Source organism: Entelurus aequoreus, linkage group LG03 (assembly GCF_033978785.1).
Source record: "Entelurus aequoreus isolate RoL-2023_Sb linkage group LG03, RoL_Eaeq_v1.1, whole genome shotgun sequence".
Lineage (NCBI taxonomy): Eukaryota > Metazoa > Chordata > Actinopteri > Syngnathiformes > Syngnathidae > Entelurus > Entelurus aequoreus.
The window spans coordinates 90448189-90468368 of NC_084733.1; the positions used below are offsets into that span (position 1 = coordinate 90448189).

The following is a 20180-nucleotide window of genomic DNA, read 5'->3' on the forward strand; positions in this document are numbered from 1 at the left end:
GACGCACAATACGTGACGGAATGTGCTGGGGTCCTTGTGATTTCGCCTTGTCCCCGCTTCGTCTGCGTGTTGGCATCTTATCTTCGTTGAGGTCGTTGAAGTCCTCGGCTGTTAGCGGCCTCAAACAAAGATAACATCTACGGCTTGAGGCCACCCCTCAGACAAGAAGTCTTTGTCATTGCACAGATTAGAAAAGTCCAACTTGAGCACAATAGCTAAATAACTAAAGCAACGGACTTTAAGCCTACTAAAGTTAGTGTGATAATATAGACATCATTATTCTAACAGTAACCTCTTTTTTTAAAATGTTTTATTATAATTATAATATAATTTATAAACCAAATAATATATATTACGAGAATCGTGTTCATTTGATAAATATTCGTGCAATGATGCCTTTGCCTTCATCCTCCGTGCAGGCCGTCCTCCGAGAGTCCCGCGAGCTCCACGGAGACCTGGAATCCATGGCGGAGAAAGTAGAGCTTCTGTCTGAAGTCCTGCAGGTGGAGTCGATGAGCCAGCAGGTGTGCGAGCTCAGCAGACACACGGAGGAGCTCCAGCAATGCATCCAGACACGGCTGCAGAGCTTGGAGGATGCAGAGAGGGTAAAAAGTCTAGATACCCTATTTTCTGGACCATAAGGCGCACTGCCGATGAGCGGGTCTAGTCAGGTCTATTTTCAGGTGCACCGGATTATAAGGCGCATTAAAGGGGTCATATTATTATTAGAGATGTCCGATAATATCGGCCGATAAATGCTTTAAAATGTAATATCGGAAATTATCGGCATCGGTTTTTTATTATCGGTATCGTTTTTTTTATTTTTTTATTTTTTTTATTTTTTATTAAATCCACATAAAAAACACAAGATACACTTACAATTAGTGCACCAACCCTAAAAACCTCCCTCCTCCCATTTCTTTCTGTTATCAATATTCTGGTTCCTACATTATATATTAATATATATCAATACAGTCTGCAAGGGATACAGTCCGTAAGCACACATGATTGTGCGTGCTGCTGCTCCACTAATAGTACTAACCTTTAACAGTTAATTTTACTCATTTTCATTAATTACTAGTTTCTATGTAACTTATTTTATATTGTTTTACTTTCTTTTTTATTCAAGAAAATGTTTTTAATTTATTTATCTTATTTTATTTTATTAATTAAAAAAAAAAAGTACCTTATCTTCACCATACCTGGTTGTCCAAATTAGGCATAATAATGTGTTAATTCCACAACTGTATATATCAGTATCAGTATCGGTTGATATCGGTATCGGTAATTAAAGAGTTGGACAATATCGGAATATCGGCAAAAAGCCATTATCGGACATCCCTAATTATTATGATTATTTTCTAAATGTAAAAGACTTCCTTGTGGTCTACATAACATGTAATGGTGGTTCTTTGCTCAAAATGTTGCATAGATGATGTTTTACACATCATCTTCAAGTCACTTTTTGACAGTCGCTTCAGGATGCGCCGTTTTATGTACGTGGCTCACCTTCGACAGCGTCTTCTCCCCCGTCATCTTTGTCGTAGCGGTGTAGCGTGCAAGGACGGGAGTGGAAGAAGTGTCAAAAGGTGGAGCTAACTGTTTTAATGACATTCAGACTTTACTTCCATCAATAACAGAGCAGCGTCTCCTCATCCGTGGCTCACTAGTGCAACAACAACGCCCGAAATGTGTCCCGTGAAAAACCGCCCGACCGGAACTCTCTAATAACTAAAGTACCTTGGGTGAATAATGTAAAGTCACTACACCGGTATGTTTTAGTGCTTTCATGGTGAGTTTACTGACAGATATAAGTAAGAACTTTGCACTACTTTATATTAGAAATGGCAACAGTGGAGGATGAATGTCACATAACAAGAAGATAGAGATAAAGAAGAAGCTTATCGACTACAAAGGCAGACTCGCGCAAATTTTCAGGACTTATGCAGATCCCAAATACAGATCAGCAGGTACCAGAAGGTAAGAAACATATTGCGAAACAAAACGCCAGATAATGTGTCTTACCTTATACACACACCATAATAATACTCCTATGTTGAAGCACGGTACAATCCATCAAGCGGTGTGGCTTCATAGCTTACCAAAGTCCTACTAAAACATTTTGATGGATTTTTGAGCGCCGTGTGTAATGTTCTATATTTTCCATGGAACATATAATATTGTGTTGTTGTTTACTGGCGTCATTTTGCAGTCGACACATGTCTCTTATGTGTGACTGCCATCATATTGCAGTCTACACGTATCTCTTATGTGTAACTGCCATCATATTGCAGTCTACACGTATCTCTTATGTGTGACTGCCATCATATTGCAGTCTACACATATCTCTTATGTGTGACTGCCATCATATTACAGTCTACACTTATCTCTTATGTGTGACTGCCATCATATTGCAGTCTACACTTATCTCTTATGTGTGACTGCCATCATATTGCAGTCTACACATGTCTCTTATGTGTGACTGCCATCATATTACAGTCTACACTTATCTCTTATGTGTGACTGCCATCATATTGCAGTCTACACATATCTCTTATGTGTGACTGCCATCATATTGCAGTCTACACTTATCTCTTATGTGTGACTGCCATCATATTACAGTCTACACTTATCTCTTATGTGTGACTGCCATCATATTACAGTCTACACTTATCTCTTATGTGTGACTGCCATCATATTGCAGTCTACACGTGTATCTCTTATATTTGACTGCCATCATATTGCAGTCAACACTTGTCTCTTATGTGTGACTGCCATCATATTGCAGTCTACACGTATCTCTTATGTGTAACTGCCATCATATTGCAGTCGACACTTGTCTCTTATGTGTAACTGCCATCATATTGCAGTCGACACTTGTCTCTTATGTGTGACTGCCATCATATTGCAGTCTACACATATCTCTTATGTGTGACTGCCATTATATTACAGTCTACACTTATCTCTTATGTGTGACTGCCATCATATTACAGTCTACACTTATCTCTTATGTGTGACTGCCATCATATTGCAGTCTCCACCTATCTCTTATGTGTGACTGCCATCATATTACAGTGTACACTTATCTCTTATGTGTGACTGCCATCATATTACAGTCTACACTTATCTCTTATGTCTGACTGCCATCATATTGCAGTCTACACATATCTCTTATGTGTGACTGCCATCATATTGCAGGCTACACATATCTCTTATGTGTGACTGCCATCATATTACAGTCTACACTTATGTCTTATGTGTGACTGCCATCATATTGCAGTCTGCACTTATCTCTTATGTGTGACTGCCATCATATTACAGTCTACACTTATCTCTTATGTGTGACTGCCATCATATTACAGTCTACACTTATCTCTTATGTGTGACTGCCATCTACTGGTCACACTGGTCTTTTCACATCTACCAAATAAAATAGCTTCGAGGTCGGTAAGCACAACCACAATGATTCCGTACATTAGGTTATAAGGCGCACTGTGGAGTTTAGAGAAAATGAAAGGATTGGAAGTGCGCCTCATAGTGGGTAAACTAGAGTAACTGTGACGCCTGCCTGTTCTAACACATTTGAAAACGTTTATGTGTTCAGAGTATGGAAGCCCTGGAATGTGAAGTCCAGGCCCTGCATGTGACTCTAGAGCAGCTCCAAGCCACGCTCACGTCACCAGAGCTGGCACGCCAGAGTCTTAAAGAGCAGCTGGTCCAGAGACAGGTAACCAGCAGAAGATCCAGCATGAGTTTCAATGATGACAACCATCTTTGTTTGGGTCAGCGTCTGCTGGCCGACATGGAGAGTTTGAAGCAGCAGGTGCAGACGGTGCAGCTGTGTCAGAGTGCTCTGCAGGTCCCGGAGGAAGTCATGCCCAACCTGGACATTTGTCACACAGCTGTGCGTCTGCAGCAGGAGGCCAGCCACTTGCAGCACGTGGCCATCCAGCAGTGCAACATCCTGCAGGTACACCACCACTCACATATAATACCTCCATGATATCACATCTAATCACTTCATTTGGACTTTCTTAGCTCATCATTTCAACTTTTTATCTCATCATTTCAAATTTTATCTCATCATTTTGACTTTTTGTCTCATAATTTCGATGTACTTTCTTAATTTCGACTTTCTTCTCTCATAAGTTAGATTTTTTAATCTTATAATTATAACTTTTTATCTGATAATTATGACTCTTCATCTCATAACTTTGACAGTCGTATTTCATAATTCAGACTTTTTAGCTCAGTTATGATTTATCTCGTAATTTCGACTTTTGATCTCATAATTTTGACTTTTTAGCTCATAATTCAGACTTTTTATCTCATAACTTTGACAGTCTTTTTTCATAATTCAGACTTTTTATCTCATAGTTATGATTTATCTCATAATTTTGACTTTTTATCTCATAATTTCGACTTTTTATCTCATAATTTTGACTTTTTATCTCATAATTGACTTTTTTATCTCATATTTATGACTTTTTATCTCATAATTTTGACTTTTTATCTCATAATTGACTTTTTTATCTCATATTTATGACTTTTTATCTCATAACTTTGACAGTCTTATTTCATAATTTTGACTTTTTATCTCATAGTTCTGATTCATCTCATAATTTCGACTTTTGATCTCATAACTTTGACAGTCTTTTTTCATAATTCAGACTTTTTATCTCATAGTTATGATTTATCTCATAATTTTGACTTTTTATCTCATAATTTCGACTTTTTATCTCATAATTTTGACTTTTTATCTCATAATTGACTTTTTTATCTCATATTTATGACTTTTTATCTCATAACTTTGACAGTCTTATTTCATAATTTTGACTTTTTATCTCATAGTTCTGATTTATCTCATAATTTCGACTTTTGATCTCATAATTTTGACTTTTTAGCTCATAATTCAGACTTTTTATCTCATAACTTTGACCATCTTTTTTCATAATTCAGACTTTTTATCTCATAGTTATGATTTATCTCATAATTTTGACTTTTTATCTCATAATTTCGACTTTTTATCTCATAATTTTGACTTTTTATCTCATAATTGACTTTTTTATCTCATATTTATGACTTTTTATCTCATAACGTTGACAGTCTTATTTCATAATTTTGACTTTTTATCTCATAGTTATGATTTATCTCATAATTTAGACTTTTTATCACATAATTTTGACTTTTTTTTATTAATTCCGACATTCTTCTCTCATAATTTCGACTTTTTATCTTATAATTATAACTTTTCATCTCATAATTATGACTTTTAATCTCATGACTTATGTCATAACTTTGACTTCATCTCTTTAATTTCGATTTTTTTATCTCATAATTATGATTTTTTATCTCAACATTTTGGCCTTTTGTCATATATTTATGACTTTTTATCTCTTAATTTCGACTTTCTTATTTAAAATTTAAATATTTGATTTTATAATTTACTTTTTATCTCATAACTTTGACTTTCTTATTTCATAATTTCGACATTTTATCTCATAAATATTACTTTTTATCTCAACATTTTGGCCTTTTGTCATATATTTATGACTTTTTATCTCTTAATTTCGACTTTCTTATTTCAAATTTCAATTTTTGATCTTATAATTTGCTTTTTATCTCATAATTATGACTTTCTATCTCGTAATTTCAACTTTCCTATCTCATAGTTATGACTTTTCATCTCATAATTATGACTTTTTTTCCTAATATTTATGACATTTTATCTCATAATTTCGACTTTATAGCTCATAATTATGACTTTTTATTTCATAATATTGACTTTATTATCTCTTTATTATTAATTTGTATCTCATAGTAGTGACTTTTATCCCATAATTTTGACTTTCTGATTTCATAATTTTGATTTATCTAATCATTTCTACTTTCCTGTCTCATAATTATGACTTTTTATCACATAATTTTGACTTTATCTCATTAATTTTGACTTGTTATCCCACAATTATGAAATGTTTTCCTAATTACGACTTTTTACCTCATAATTATGACTTTTTATCTTATAATTATGACCTTTTTATCTCATAATGTTGACTTTATCTTATAAATATGACTTTTTATGTCACAATTATGACTTTTAATCTCATAACTTTTGACTATCTCATAATTTTGACTTTTTATCTCATAATTATGACTTTTATTTCATAATTGTGACTTTTTAAATCTCATAATTTAGACTTTTTATCTTATTATTTTGACTTTCTTATCTCATAATTATGACTTTTTATCTTATATATATATATATATATATATATATATATATATATATATATATATATATATATATATATATATATATATATATATATATATATATATATATATATATATATATATATATATATATGACTTTTCATCTCATAACTTTGACTTTCTTATTTCATAATTTTTTAATCTCATAATTGTGATTTACCTTTGGGGTACAGTGTCAGAAAGGGTGAGCTAAATGGTGTGGTGTGTCACAGGAGGCGGTGGTGCAGTATGAGCAGTACGAGCAGGAAGTCCGAGAGCTGCAGGGGCTGATAGAGGAGGCCCATGGTGTCATCCAGGACCAACCCATCACCAGCAGCAACATCCAGGAGCTGCAGGCACAGATCCTTCACCATGAAGTAAGCCACGCAAATAACTTATCCTTTAATCATGGGCCTGCTGAAAAACCCCAAGCTAATGTTAGCATGCTAACAATTTATACTATCATTTTAGCTTCAATCAACCTTGAGCCAGAGGTTTACAGCACAGTCAGCAGGCCCATCAAATTGTTTGCAGAAACTTTCTAGTTCATAGAAACTTATTAAAGCCGACTGCAAAGGCAGACGCACACGCACATTTTCAGGACTTATGCAGATCCCAAATACACATGAACAGGTACCAACTGGTAAGAAAAGTTGGTTTTGCATAATACTCGTCAAGAAATCTCCAAATAATGTCTCCTAATAGGTGCCATTTTGCGGTCCTTATTTCCACACCATAATAATACCCGTATGTTGAAGCACAGTACGTCTGACTAGGTTGATGCTTGTTCAATAAAGGACGCTAGCAAGTACCGGTAAGAAAGCAACACTAAAGCGTTGGACTTTTATTGAGAATATAGAACATATAGAATCTGTCATAACTTTGGTCAAAAATTGACGGTACGCCTTCTAACCCTGTGTGTCTAATGTATCTGTTAAATCCGGTTGTGCTTACGGACCTCGAACCAATTTAATTTGGATACATGGTGTAATGATAAGTAGACGGCAGTCACACATAATATTTAAAAATAAATGTATAAGGAGTCGCCTTATTATAATATTACACAATTGCCTACACGTTCCATTATTACAGTATTTATATATTTTTTACGTACACTGTGATCATTTAAAATTATGTAGTAAAAATGCAGTAAAAAACAAAAACGGGCACCTCTGTTGGCAGAATTTTATCATAAAACGTAAGGTGTTTTTTTTTTTACCCTTACCGTTCATTTTACTGCATCACTGTTTTTTGCGAGAAAATTCTGGCGACTGAGTAGCCAGTTTTTTACTAGAGATGTCCGATAATATCGGCCTGCCGAATATCGGCCGATATATGCGTTAAAATGTAATATTGGAAATTATCGGTATCGTTTTTTTTATTATCGGTATCGTTTCTTTTTTTTCTTTTTTTTTTCTTTTTTTTAAAATTAAATCCAAAAACATATATCGGCTGATAATATCGGCAGGCCGATATTATCGGCCGATATATGCGTTAAAATGTAATATTGGAAATTATCGGTATCGGTTATTTGCTATTATATTTACGATTAAACTTTTTCAAAACAGGTTGCAGGTTGGAAAAGTTCCTGGCCCAAAAACATATATCGGCCGATAATATCGGCAGGCCGATATTATCGGCCGATATATGCGTTAAAATGTAATATTGGAAATTATCGGTATCGGTTATTTGCTATTATATTTACGATTAAACTTTTTCAAAACAGGTTGCAGGTTGGAAAAGCTCCTGGCCCAAAAACATATATCGGCCGATAATATCGGCAGGCCGATATTATCGGCCGATATATGCGTTAAAATGTAATATTGGAAATTATCGGTATCGTTTTTTTTATTATCGGTATCGTTTCTTTTCTTTTTTTTTTTTTTTTTTTTTTTTTAAATTAAATCCACATAAAAACCACAAGATACACTTACAATTAGTGCACCAACCCAAAAAACCTCCCTCCCCCCATTTACACTCATTCACACAAAAGGGTTGTTTCTTTCTCTTATTAATATTCTGCTTCCTACATTATATATCAATATATATCAATACAGTCTGCAAGGGATACAGTCCGTAAGCACACATGATTGTGCGTGCTGCTGCTCCACTAATAGTACTAACCTTTAACAGTTAATTTTACTCATTTTCATTCATTACTCGTTTCTATGTAACTGTTTTTATATTGTTGTACTTTCTTTTTTATTCAAGAAAATGTTTTTAATTTATTTATCTTATTTTACTAATCTTTTTAAAAAGTACCTTATCTTCACCATACCTGGTTGTCCAAATTAGGCATAATAATGTGTTAATTCCACGACTGCATATATCGGTTGATATCGGTATCGGTTGATATCGGTATCGGTAATTAAAGAGTTGGACAATATCGGAATATCGGCAAAAAGCCATTATCGGACATCCCTATTTTTTCCGGTACAATTTAGGGGTGTGAATCTTCGGGCACCTAACATTTTGATCCGATTCCTGAGGTGACGATTCGATTCAGAATCGTTTATTTTTAATTTTTTTACATTTTTTAAATTGATTCAACACGACTCTCGACTCAAATCGATTTTCGCAATGTCTTATTTGCTATTATATTTACGATTAAACTTTTTCAAAACAGGTTGCAGGTTGGAAAAGCTCCTGGCCCAAAAACGTATTTTGAAAAATGGATTCCCATTACAAAAAAAATAGATAAATAAATAAAAAAGAAATAAAAAATTGTATTAATAATTGATTGGCAACACTAAAATAATAATAATAATAATAACTGGGATTTATATAGCGCTTTTCTAAGTACCCAAAGTCGCTTTACATGTTAAAAACCCATCATTCATTCACACCTGGTGGTGGTAAGCTACTTTCGTAGCCACAGCTGCCCTGGGGTAGACTGACGGCCTAGTGTTTGAATGTTGTCTGTCTATCTGTGTTGGCCCTGTGATGAGGTGGCGACTTGTCCAGGGTGTACCCCGCCTTCCGCCCGAATGCGGCTGAGATAGGCTCCAGCACCCCCCTCCACCCCGAATGGGACAAGCGGTAGAAAATGGATGGATGGATGTATATACTGTACATAGGGCGTACATTATCAATGTTGGACTTTGAAAATCTCTTCTGTGAAATAACAGGAGCTGGCCCAGAAGATTAAAGGCTACCAGGAGCAGATCGCTTCGCTCAACTCCAAATGCAAGATGTTGGCGGTGAAGGCCAAGCACGCCACCTTGCTGCTGACGGTGAGCGACGTGGAGGGTCTGCCCGAGCTGGAAGCCGAGAAGATGGCGTCGGCCCAGGCTGTGATGGTATATGTTCTACTTCTTTGGCTGCCGCCTCTATGCTTCCTTCACTGGCACGTCTGCTCTCTTCATTCCTTCCTTGCACGTGGTTGTCAGATGACCGCCGGGCGCTGCCACGCTCTCCTGTCTCCTGTCACTGAGGAGTCTGGGGAGGAGGGCACTAGCAGCGAGGTCTTCTCCCCTCCTGCGTGTCGCTCTCCTTCCCCTCTGGCTCTTAGTGAGGCCGCCAAGGTATCTGTCCTCTCTCCTTTTCCGCCTCCGCGTTTAAGTCCCGGCTTTTCTCCAGGCTTGCTGCGATAACCCGTCTAAAAAAAAAAAACAAGGTGTGTATTTTCTCAGGCTGGAAGCGGTGCGCTAAAAAGAGCTCCAGTCCAAGAGTTGTACGACCCCACGTTTGAGTCCGTGGCCAACTTGGATGACCTGCAGCGCTCCTGGGAGACGTTGAAGAACGTGGTACGTACCCTTGCAACTAGAGATGTGCGATAATATCGGTCTGACGATATTATCGGACCATAAATGCGTTAAAATGTAATATAGGAAATTATCGGTATCGGTTTTTTTATTATCGGTATCGTTTTTTTTATTTATTTATTTTTTTTTTTATTAAATCCACATAAAAAACACAAGATACACTTACAATTAGTGCACCAACCCACCCCATTTACACTCATTCACACAAAAGGGTTTGTTTCTTTCTGTTATTAATATTCTGCTTCCTACATGATATATCAATATATATCAATACAGTCTGCAAGGGATACAGTCCGTAAGCACACATGATTGTGCGTGCTGCTGCTCCACTAATAGTACTAACCTTTAACACTTAATTTGACTCATTTTCATTCATTACTAGTTTCTATGTAACTGTTTTTATATTGTTTTACTTTCTTTTTTATTCAAGAAAATGTTTTTAATTTATTTATCTTATTTTATTTTATTCATTTTTTTTAAAAAGTACCTTATCTTCACCATACCTGGTTGTCCAAATTAGGCATAATAATGTGTTAATTCCACGACTGTATATATAGCGGTTGATATCGGTATCGGTTGATATCGGTATCGGTAATTAAAGAGTTGGACAATATCGGCAAAAAGCCATTATCGGACATCCCTACTTGCAACACTACGAGCCCAAGCCATGCATGGAAGTTACCCTACTTTCCGGACTATAGGGCGCACTGCCGATGAGCGGGTCTATTCAGGTCTATTTTCATACAAAAGGCTTGAGGATTGAATTCAAAGTCTCCCTCCATGGAAATGCCCCCCTCTACCTCAAAGAACTACTCCCCCCAAATCCTCCACACGACACCTCCGCTCCGGACAGGCTAACCTCCTCCAACCTCCGAGGACAACGCTACGAACAATGGGAGACCGGGCTTTCTGCTCCGCCGCTCCCAGTCTGTGGAACGCTCTCCCTGACCACCTGAGGGCACCACAGACTTTATAAAAAAAGCCTTTTTTTAGATACAGTATATGCATACTACTTTTAGCTATTTGGCTGTTCTAGTTTTTATTTGTATTTATTTTTTATTATCTTTTTATAGACTTAGACCAGGGGTCGGCAACCCGCGGCTCCGGAGCCGCATGCGGCTCTTTGACCACTCTGATGCGGCTCAGCTGCATACTTGCCGACCCTCGCGGTTTTCCCAGTATCCTTAACGAATCCTTAAGAATGACAAAAACATTTCTGGAGAACATCTGCACTGTAACACAACAAATACCCAGAATCCCATGCAGCCCTAACTCTTCCGGTCTACATTATACACCCCCGCTACCACCAAACCCCCCCACACATCAACCCCCCCCTCTCCGTGCGTCGGTTGAGCGGAAGAGTTAGGGTTGCATGGGATTCTGGGTATTTGTTGTGTTGTGTTGATGTTGTGTTACAGTGCAGATGTTCTCCAGAAATGTGTTTGTCATTCTTTTTTGGTGTGGGTTCAAAGTGTGGCACATATTTGTAACGTAACAGTGTTAAAGTTGTTTTTGTACGACTACCGTCAGTGTAAGCTGTGTGGCTGTTGAACAAGTATGCCTTGCTGGCACTTACGTGAACAAGCAAAAGCTGCATTCTACATGTGGCCAAGCAGGTGCGCTGTTTGGGCAGACTGTAGAGGGCGCTAAAAGCAGTGCCAGCACATCCTGAAATTGGGGAGTCTCCCGGAAAATTGAGAGGGTTGGCAAGAAAGACGCTATCAAGCGCCATTCAAGTAAAAGTCGCGGGCCGCCCTAACATCAAAGTTCCATATTAAAGTGCGTGCCGGTGCGCGTGTCAGAGACCCCTGGTTAACATAGCGCAAAGCAATTTAAGCTTTGTATGCGGTGTTTTTCATTTTAAATTTTTCACAATTTTTTTGTGGCTCCCATTGTTTTCTTTAATTTGTGAAACTTTCCAAAATGGCTCTTTGAGTGGTAAAGGTTGCCGACCCCTGGGTTAGACTTAGACAAACTTTAATGATCCACAAGGGAAATTGTTCAACACAGTAGCTCAGTTACAATGATGGAAAGGACAATGCAGGTATAAATAGACTAATATAGCTATAAAAAAATCTAACATATATACGAATATATACATAATATGTGTACAGAGTAATTTATATACAGATATATTATATCATGTCTACAACATATATACAATATAAACCAATGACCATGTACAATATTACAGTATATACAGTCTATATGACAGCAGCAGCATAAAATAGAGAGTAGGTCCAGCAGGAAATAGAAAATAGACATTATAAACAAAGAGAAGTAGCTATTTTATTTTATTTTATTTTAATACACTGTAGCACTTAGAGGTTGTTTACTCAATGTAAAGTGCTTTTTACAAATAAAATCTATTATTATTATTATTTTAATAAAAGGCGCAGCGGATTATAGCTCCGTTGGTAGAGTGGCCGTGCCAGCAACTTGAGGGTTCCAGGTTCGATCCCGGCTTCCGCCATCCTAGTCACTGCCGTCGTGTCCTTGGGCAAGACAATTTACCCACCTGCTCCCAGTGCCACCCACGCTGGTTTAAATGTAACTTAGGTATTGGGTTTCACTATGTAAAAGCGCTTTGAGTCACTAGAGAAAAGTGCTGTATAAATATGATTTACAAAATTAACTTCATTATAAGGCGCATTATTATTATTATTTTTTTTTTTTAATGTAAAATACTTCCTTGTGGTCTACATAACATGTAATGGTGGTTCTTTGGTCAAAATGTTGCATAGGTGATTGTGGAGGTTGCCCTCCTGTGGGTTCTCCTGACTGTAATAGACCTTCTTGGAAGCCCGGGAGTCTGGTTTGGACACTGCTTTATTTTGGTTACACACCAGGTCAGCACTCTGCTCTGCAACTTTTAGTCCGTGCGAGCACGCCACGTCATCACTCCGCTCTGCGACTTTTCAGTCTGTTTTGGTTTTGCGTGCCTGTGTGTCCGCTCGCTCCAACTCCCAACAACTGTGTCTCAGCCCGGCTGCTGCTAATAAGCATGGCAGGTGATTGGATGATCATCCCCAGCTGGGTAATCCAATCACCTGCCAGCTGTGCTTCGAGGCCGGTCCTTACACACCCCGCTCCGCGGCAGGCCTGCAGACCACGCCCCCCTCCACAATGATGTTTTACAGATCATCTTCAAGTCGCTTTCTGACAGTCACTTCAGGATGCGCCGTTTTGTGGGCGTCTTCTTCCCGTCATCTTTGTTGTAGCGGTGTAGCGTGCAAGGACGGGAGTGGAAGAAGTGTCAAAAGATGGCGCTAACTGTTTTAATGACATTCACACTTTACTTCAATCAATAACGGAGCAGCATCTCCTCATCCGTGGCTCACTAGTGCAACAACAACAACGCCCGAAATGTGTCCCCTGAAAAACCGTCCGAGCGGAACTCTCTCATAATTAAAGTTCCTTGGGTGAATAATGTAACCTCACTATACCGGTATGTTTTAGTGCTTTCATGGCGAGTTTACTGACAGATATAAGTAAGAACTTTACACTACTTTATATTAGAAATAACAACAGTGGAAGATGAATGTCCCATAACAAGAAGATAGAGAAAAAGAAGAATCTTATCGACTACAGTGTAGTCACGGAATACAATGGCGGACGCGCACAAATTTTCAGGACTTATGCAGATCCCAAATACAGATCAGCAGGTACCAGAAGGTAAGAAACGTTGCTTTTGCATAATATTGTGAAACAAAACGCCAGATAATGTCTGCTAATAGGTGCCATTTTGGCAGACCTGGCCCTAACCAATCTGGCGCCCTAGGCAAGATTTTAGGTGGCGAATTGCCGAATCATGTAACATTAGCTTAATGCTAAAAAGCCAGGTTACTATTATTTTTTTTTTTCCATTTATTTATTTATTTCAGGCAATGACAAAGACGTACAAGTTGACAAAACATAATAATATAAATTAATATAGTGCATTATTGTCCAGTTTTGCCTGAAAGGGAGTGGGAAGAAGATAACTTATTTAATCCCACCCCCAGTTCTCCATTCAGTGATTATTCACATGAGTTTCACTCTCACTTTGTTCAAGGATTATAATACCGATGTTGTATCATAGTGGCATTACCACAGGTAACAATAATTATTACACTGTAACAATCATTTGTATCAACAATGTAGGAATAATGAATATACCAACAATGGTAATAGACATCATAGACTAGACTATCACATTCTGTAACAGACAAATAATTTCATGTAGGCTAACGTTACCTACCTGCTACCTCTGTCTTTTTCTCGTTTCTCCTCTTCTTTTCTCTTTTTTCTTCCTGACAGTTTTGGCCGTTTTGACATCTTGTGTTGATTTTTTGATGCGGTGACGTCCAAAAAGAGTCATGATACGGGAAGGGAGGGGGCGCGCCGTGCGGGGGGAGGGGGCGTAATGTTGTAACAAATAATATTTCTATTAAATAGGCTTTACTTTGCATTTTAATTAACGTGGGATCATTTTTTGTATTTAGAAATAATAGTACCAACTTTTTTTTTTTTTCTCCAACATTTGTGACACTGGCGTGGCACCCCCCTGATGGATGGCGCCCTTAGCATTTGCCTATACGGCCTATGCCACGGGCCGGCCCTGCATTTTGGGGTCCTTATACACACACCATTATAATACTCCTATGTTTAATGCGCCGACAATCCATCAAGTGGTGCGGCTTCATAGCTTACTGAAGTCGTACTAAAACATTTTGACAGATTTTTGAGCGCTGTGTGTAATGTTCTATATTTTCAATGAAACATTTAAAGTTTTGGTGTTGTTTATTGGCGTATCTCTTATGTGTGACTGCCATCTACTGGTCACACTTATCATTACACCATGCACCAAATAAAATAGCTTCGAGGTCGGTAAGCACAACCAGAATTGTGCCGTACATTAAGGTTATAAGGCGCTCTGTGCATTTTTGAGAAAATGAAAGGATTTTAAGTGTGCCTTATAGTCTGGAAAATATGGTAGTAATTTGGTGGCTTTTTCCTCGTCCAAACAGATCAGCGAGAAGCAGAGATCTCTGTACGAAGCTCTGGAGAAGCAGCAGCAGTATCAGACCTCGCTTCAGTCCATCTCGGCTAAAATGGAGACGCTGGAGGCCAAACTGAGCGAGCCCCTGGAGGCCGATAGAAGTCCTGATAGTCACAAGAGAACCCATGAGGTGAGATCACAGTCCTTCCAGTCCTCCCCCAGTAGGGGAGAATGGACCGCCTGATTGTGGCGGTCCGGTCCCCCATACTCTCCGAGCACTCACCACAGGACTTCCCGAGGGCTTTCTCCAAGCCCACAAAACATGTAGACTGGTTGGGCCAACTCCCATATGCACCCTCAAGGACCCCATTCTTGCTTGATGTACAGCTTAAGTTGTTCAACAGTCCGGGGGTCTCCCTTGTGCTATTTTAGGCTTCACACATTTTCAATGGGAGACAGATCTGGACTACAGGCAGGCCAGTCTAGTACCCGCACTCTTTTACTCTGAATTTATAACACTGTTGTTACACGTGGCTTGGCATTGTCTTGCTGAAATAAGCAGGGGCGTCCATGATAACAACATATGTTGCTTCAAAAGCTGTATGTACCTTTCAGCATTAATGGTGCCTTCACAGATGTGTAAGTTACCCATGTCTTGGCCACTAATACACCCCCATACCATCACACATGCTGGCTTTTACACTTTGCGCCTGTAACAGTCCGGATGGTTCTCTTCCAGTATGGTCCGGTGGACACGACGTCCACAGTTTCCAAAAACAATTTGAAATGTGGACTCGTCAGACCACAGAACACTTTTCCACTTTGCATCAGTCCATCTGAGATGAGCTCGGGCCCAGCGAAGCCGCCGGCGTTTCTGGGTGTTGTTGATAAATGGCTGTGGCTTTGCATAGTAGAGTTTTAACCCGCACTTACAAATGTAGCGACCAACTGTAGTTGCGGACAGTGGTTTTCTGAAGTGTTCCTGAGCCCATGCGGTGATATCCTTTACACACTGATGTCAGTTTTTGATGCAGTAGCGCCTGAGGGATCGAAGGTCACAGGCATTCAGTGTTGGTTTTCAGCCTTGCCGCTTACAGTGATTTCTCCAGGTTCTCAGAACCTTTTGATGATATTACGGAGCGTAGATGGTGACATCCCTAAATTCCTTGCAATAGCTGGTTGAGAAATGTTGTTCTTAAACGCATTTGTTGACAAAGTGGTGACCCTCGCCCCGTCCTTGTTTGTGAACGACTGAGCATTTCACGGAAGCTGCTTTTATACCCAATCATGGCACCCACCTGTTCCCAATTAGCCTGTTCACCTGTGGGATGTTCCAAATAAGTCCAGTGTTTCCCATAAACTGCCAAGATACCTGTGGCGGTGGGGGCGTGGCTATGGGCGTGGCTATGGGCGTGGTCACCATGACATCATCGAGTAATTTGCATAATTTACTACAATGATATGATTTTCTCTAAAAAGGCTCAAAAAATGTATACTTACTAATTAATAATAACAGTTTTGTTTTAAACGTCCATCCATCCATGTTACAATTTAATTACAACACTTTATGTACATATTTATATACAGATTTGAACAATAAGTTATTCACTGAAATATATTTATTAATTGGGGTTCTTACAAAAAATATATCTTATAAAATATAAAAGCTAAAATGTCTCTTAAAGCTCTGCCCCTTTAATTAGTGCATACTAAATAATTTAACTTTAGCCTACTACTACAACCATATTATTTACCAGCAACATAAAGTGAAACAGAGGCAGAGGTGTCCTGCCACAGTCAGTAACAAATAAACAGACAACAGTAGTGGTCAAATACAAATAAGGCAACAAGAGAAGTATCCTACACTTCTCTTTGGTAAAGTAAATCTGAACAGCCTATATGGGCATCTACATCAACTATATGATTTGCCTGAGAAGCTGGACAGGACAAAAAAAAAAAAAAAAAAAAGTTGTATTTATTTATTTATTTTTTTAAATTTGTGGCGGACGTAATTATTTTGTGGCAGCCCGCCACGAATAAATGAATGTGTGGGAAACACTGAAGTCTTTGATGAGCACTCCTCAACTTTCTCAGTCTTTTTTGCCACTTGTGCCAGCTTTTTTGAAACATGTTGCAGGCATCAAATTCCAAATGAGCTAATATTTGCAAAAAATAACAACGTTTTCCAGTTCGAACATTAAGTATGTTGTCTTTGCAGTCTATTCAATTGAATATAAGTTGAAAAGGATTTGCAAGTCATTGTATTCTCTTTTTATTTACCATTTACACAACGTGACAACTGCACTCATTTTGGCTTTTGTAGAGGAAATAATGCATATACTGGTGGAAAAAAGGTTGGGGAACCCTGCCCTAGGACACATTTGATGATATTAGCCATTGTCACATCTAAATTTTAAAGGCCCACTGAAATGAATTTTTTTTTATTTAAACGGGGATAGCAGATCCATTCTATGTGTCATACTTGATCATTTCGCGATATTGCCTTATTTTTGCTGAAAGGGATTTAGTAGAGAAAATCGACGATAAAGATCGCAACTTTTGCTCGCTGATAAAAAAAAAGCCTTGCCTGTAGCGGAAGTAGCGTGACGTCACAGGAGCTAGTATTCCTCACAATTCCCCGTTGTTTACAATGGAGCGAGAGAGATTCGGACCGAGAAAGTGACGATTACCCCATTAATTTGAGCGAGGATGAAAGATTCGTAGATGAGGAACGTTACAGTGAAGGACTGGAGAGGCAGTGCAGGACGTATCTTTTTTCGCTCTGACCGTAACTTAGGTACAAGCTGGCTCATTGGATTCCACACTCTCTCCTTTTTCTATTGTGGATCACAGATTTGTATTTTAAACCACCTGGGATACTATATCCTCTTGAAAATGAGAGTCGAGAACGCGAAATGGACATTTAAAGTGACTTTTATCTCCACGACAATACATCGGTGACACACTTAGCTACTGAGCTAGCGCGATAGCATCGTTCTCAAATGAAGATAGAAACAAAAGAAATAAACCCCTGACTGGAAGGATAGACAGAAGATCAACAATACTATTAAACCATGTGCATGTAACTACACGGTTAAAAATTCTCCGCCTGGTAAGGCTTAACAATGCTGTTGCTAACGACGCTAAGGCTAATTTAGCAACTTAGCAACCGGACCTCACAGAACTATGTACTCTTCTCCTTTTTCTATTGTGTATCACGGATTTGTATTTTAAACCACCTCGGATACTATATCCTCTTGAAAATGAGAGTCGAGAACGCGAAATGGACATTTAAAGTGACTTTTATCTCCACGACAATACATCGGTGACACACTTAGCTACTGAGCTAACGTGATAGCATCGTTCTCAAATGAAGATAGAAACAAAAGAAATAAACCCCTGACTGGAAGGATAGACAGAAGATCAACAATACTATTAAACCATGTACATGTAACTACACGGTTAAAAATTCTCCGCCTGGTAAGGCTTAACAATGCTGTTGCTAACGACGCTAAGGCTAATTTAGCAACTTAGCAACCGGACCTCACAGAACTATGTACTCTTCTCCTTTTTCTATTGTGTATCACGGATTTGTATTTTAAACCACCTGGGATACTATATCCTCTTGAAAATGAGAGTCGAGCACGCGAAATGGACATTCAAAGTGACTTTTATCTCCACGACAATACATCGGTGACACACTTAGCTACTGAGCTAGCGCGATAGCATCGTTCTCAAATGAAGATAGAAACAAAATAAATAAACCCCTGACTGGAAAGATAGACAGAAGATCAACAATACTATTAAACCATGTACATGTAACTACACAGTTAAAAATTCTCAGCCTGGTAAGGCTTAACAATGCTGGCTAATTTAGCAACTTAGCAACCGGACCTCACAGAACCTGCGTTCCAGCGATCGACGGCGCGACGAAGGACTTCACCCGTGGGTTTGGCGGGTCAAGCATCGGCTAGGCGTAGTAAGTAGTCCTTGTTGTGTTGCTGTAAGTATTGTACTTAGCCGCTAATACACCGATCGATCCCACCTACAACGTTCTTCTTTGCAGCCCCCATTGTTCATTAAACAAATTGCAAAAGATTCACCAACACAGATGTCCAGAATACATTTTCCTCATTTACTGTTTCTTTGACTATTTTGCTAATTACTTGTATTTAGTATCCAACTGTGATATTTAATTGCATGACTTAAATAGTTCAGACAAAATCAATTTTTCTTTGGCAGGATCTGGTTGAGGAGATCCAGAGTGTGCAGGACGAAATCGACAGGCTGCAGACGAGCTTCAGCGACGACCTGGCCGACGCCACCGCCGACGCCAACATGGCCGACCAGTTGGCCATGCACTCTTCTCTGGCAGTCCTGGCTGAAAGGATGGCCACCATCCACATGAAGGCCTCAGGGAGGCAGCAGCTGCTGGAGGTATGGACGTGAGAGCGTTGTACAGTATGGGCAGTTTTCTTTGTAATTGTTCAAATCGGGGGTGTCCAAACTCTTTCCGCTCAGGGCCGCACAAGTGTTTCCCACACATTCATTTATTTGTGGCGGCCCGCCACGAAAGAATTACGTCCGCCACAAATAAAACATTTTTTTAAATTTTTTTTTATTTTATTTTATTTTATTTTTTTATTTTTTGTCCTGTCCAGCTTCACAGGCAAATCATATAGTTGATGTAGATGCCCATATCGGCTGTTCAGATTTACTTTACATTTGTATTTGACTTTATTAAATGTATTTATATTAGCAACACAACATGTGTATATAACAAAGGGTGCAAAGTCTGCAGGCAGTAGGAAACACATGGTTAAGTGTAGGGAGTAAAACTGATGGCAGTCTAAAGTTCAAGATTTTTGCAGCTCTTTGTTCAGTGGATCAGATGTTTGATGAAGCTCTGTGTCTATCTACCACCACTACTGTTTTCTGTTTATTTGTTACTGACTGTGGCAGGACACCTCTGCCTCTGTTTCACTTTATGTTGCTGGTAAATAATATGGTTGTAGTAGTAGGCTAAAGTTAAATGATTTAGTATGCACTAATTAAAGGGGCAGAGCTTTAAGAGACATTTTAGCTTTTATATTTTATAAGATATATTTTTTGTAAGAACCACAATTAATAAATATATTTCAGTGAATAAATTATTGTTCAAATCTGTGTATAAATATTAGGGA

At 38.5% G+C, this 20180-nt stretch overlaps 1 protein-coding gene across 11 annotated transcripts in view; it reads left to right on the forward strand.

The window, feature by feature from the left end:
• syne1b (spectrin repeat containing, nuclear envelope 1b) overlaps positions 1–20180 on the forward strand; it is a 318672-nt gene that overhangs the window by 188564 nt on the left and 109928 nt on the right. For 10 of the 11 annotated variants that reach the window (XM_062043168.1, XM_062043169.1, XM_062043173.1 and 7 more), the window contains 9 exons: positions 420–605; positions 3605–3727; positions 3788–3970; positions 6486–6629; positions 9381–9551; positions 9642–9776; positions 9885–9998; positions 15026–15187; positions 19240–19434. In XM_062043168.1, the coding sequence (XP_061899152.1) occupies positions 420–605; positions 3605–3727; positions 3788–3970; positions 6486–6629; positions 9381–9551; positions 9642–9776; positions 9885–9998; positions 15026–15187; positions 19240–19434 (1413 nt within the window). The remainder of the gene's footprint in view (positions 1–419; positions 606–3604; positions 3728–3787; positions 3971–6485; positions 6630–9380; positions 9552–9641; positions 9777–9884; positions 9999–15025; positions 15188–19239; positions 19435–20180) is intronic. The other variant, XM_062043175.1, reaches the window with a different exon arrangement.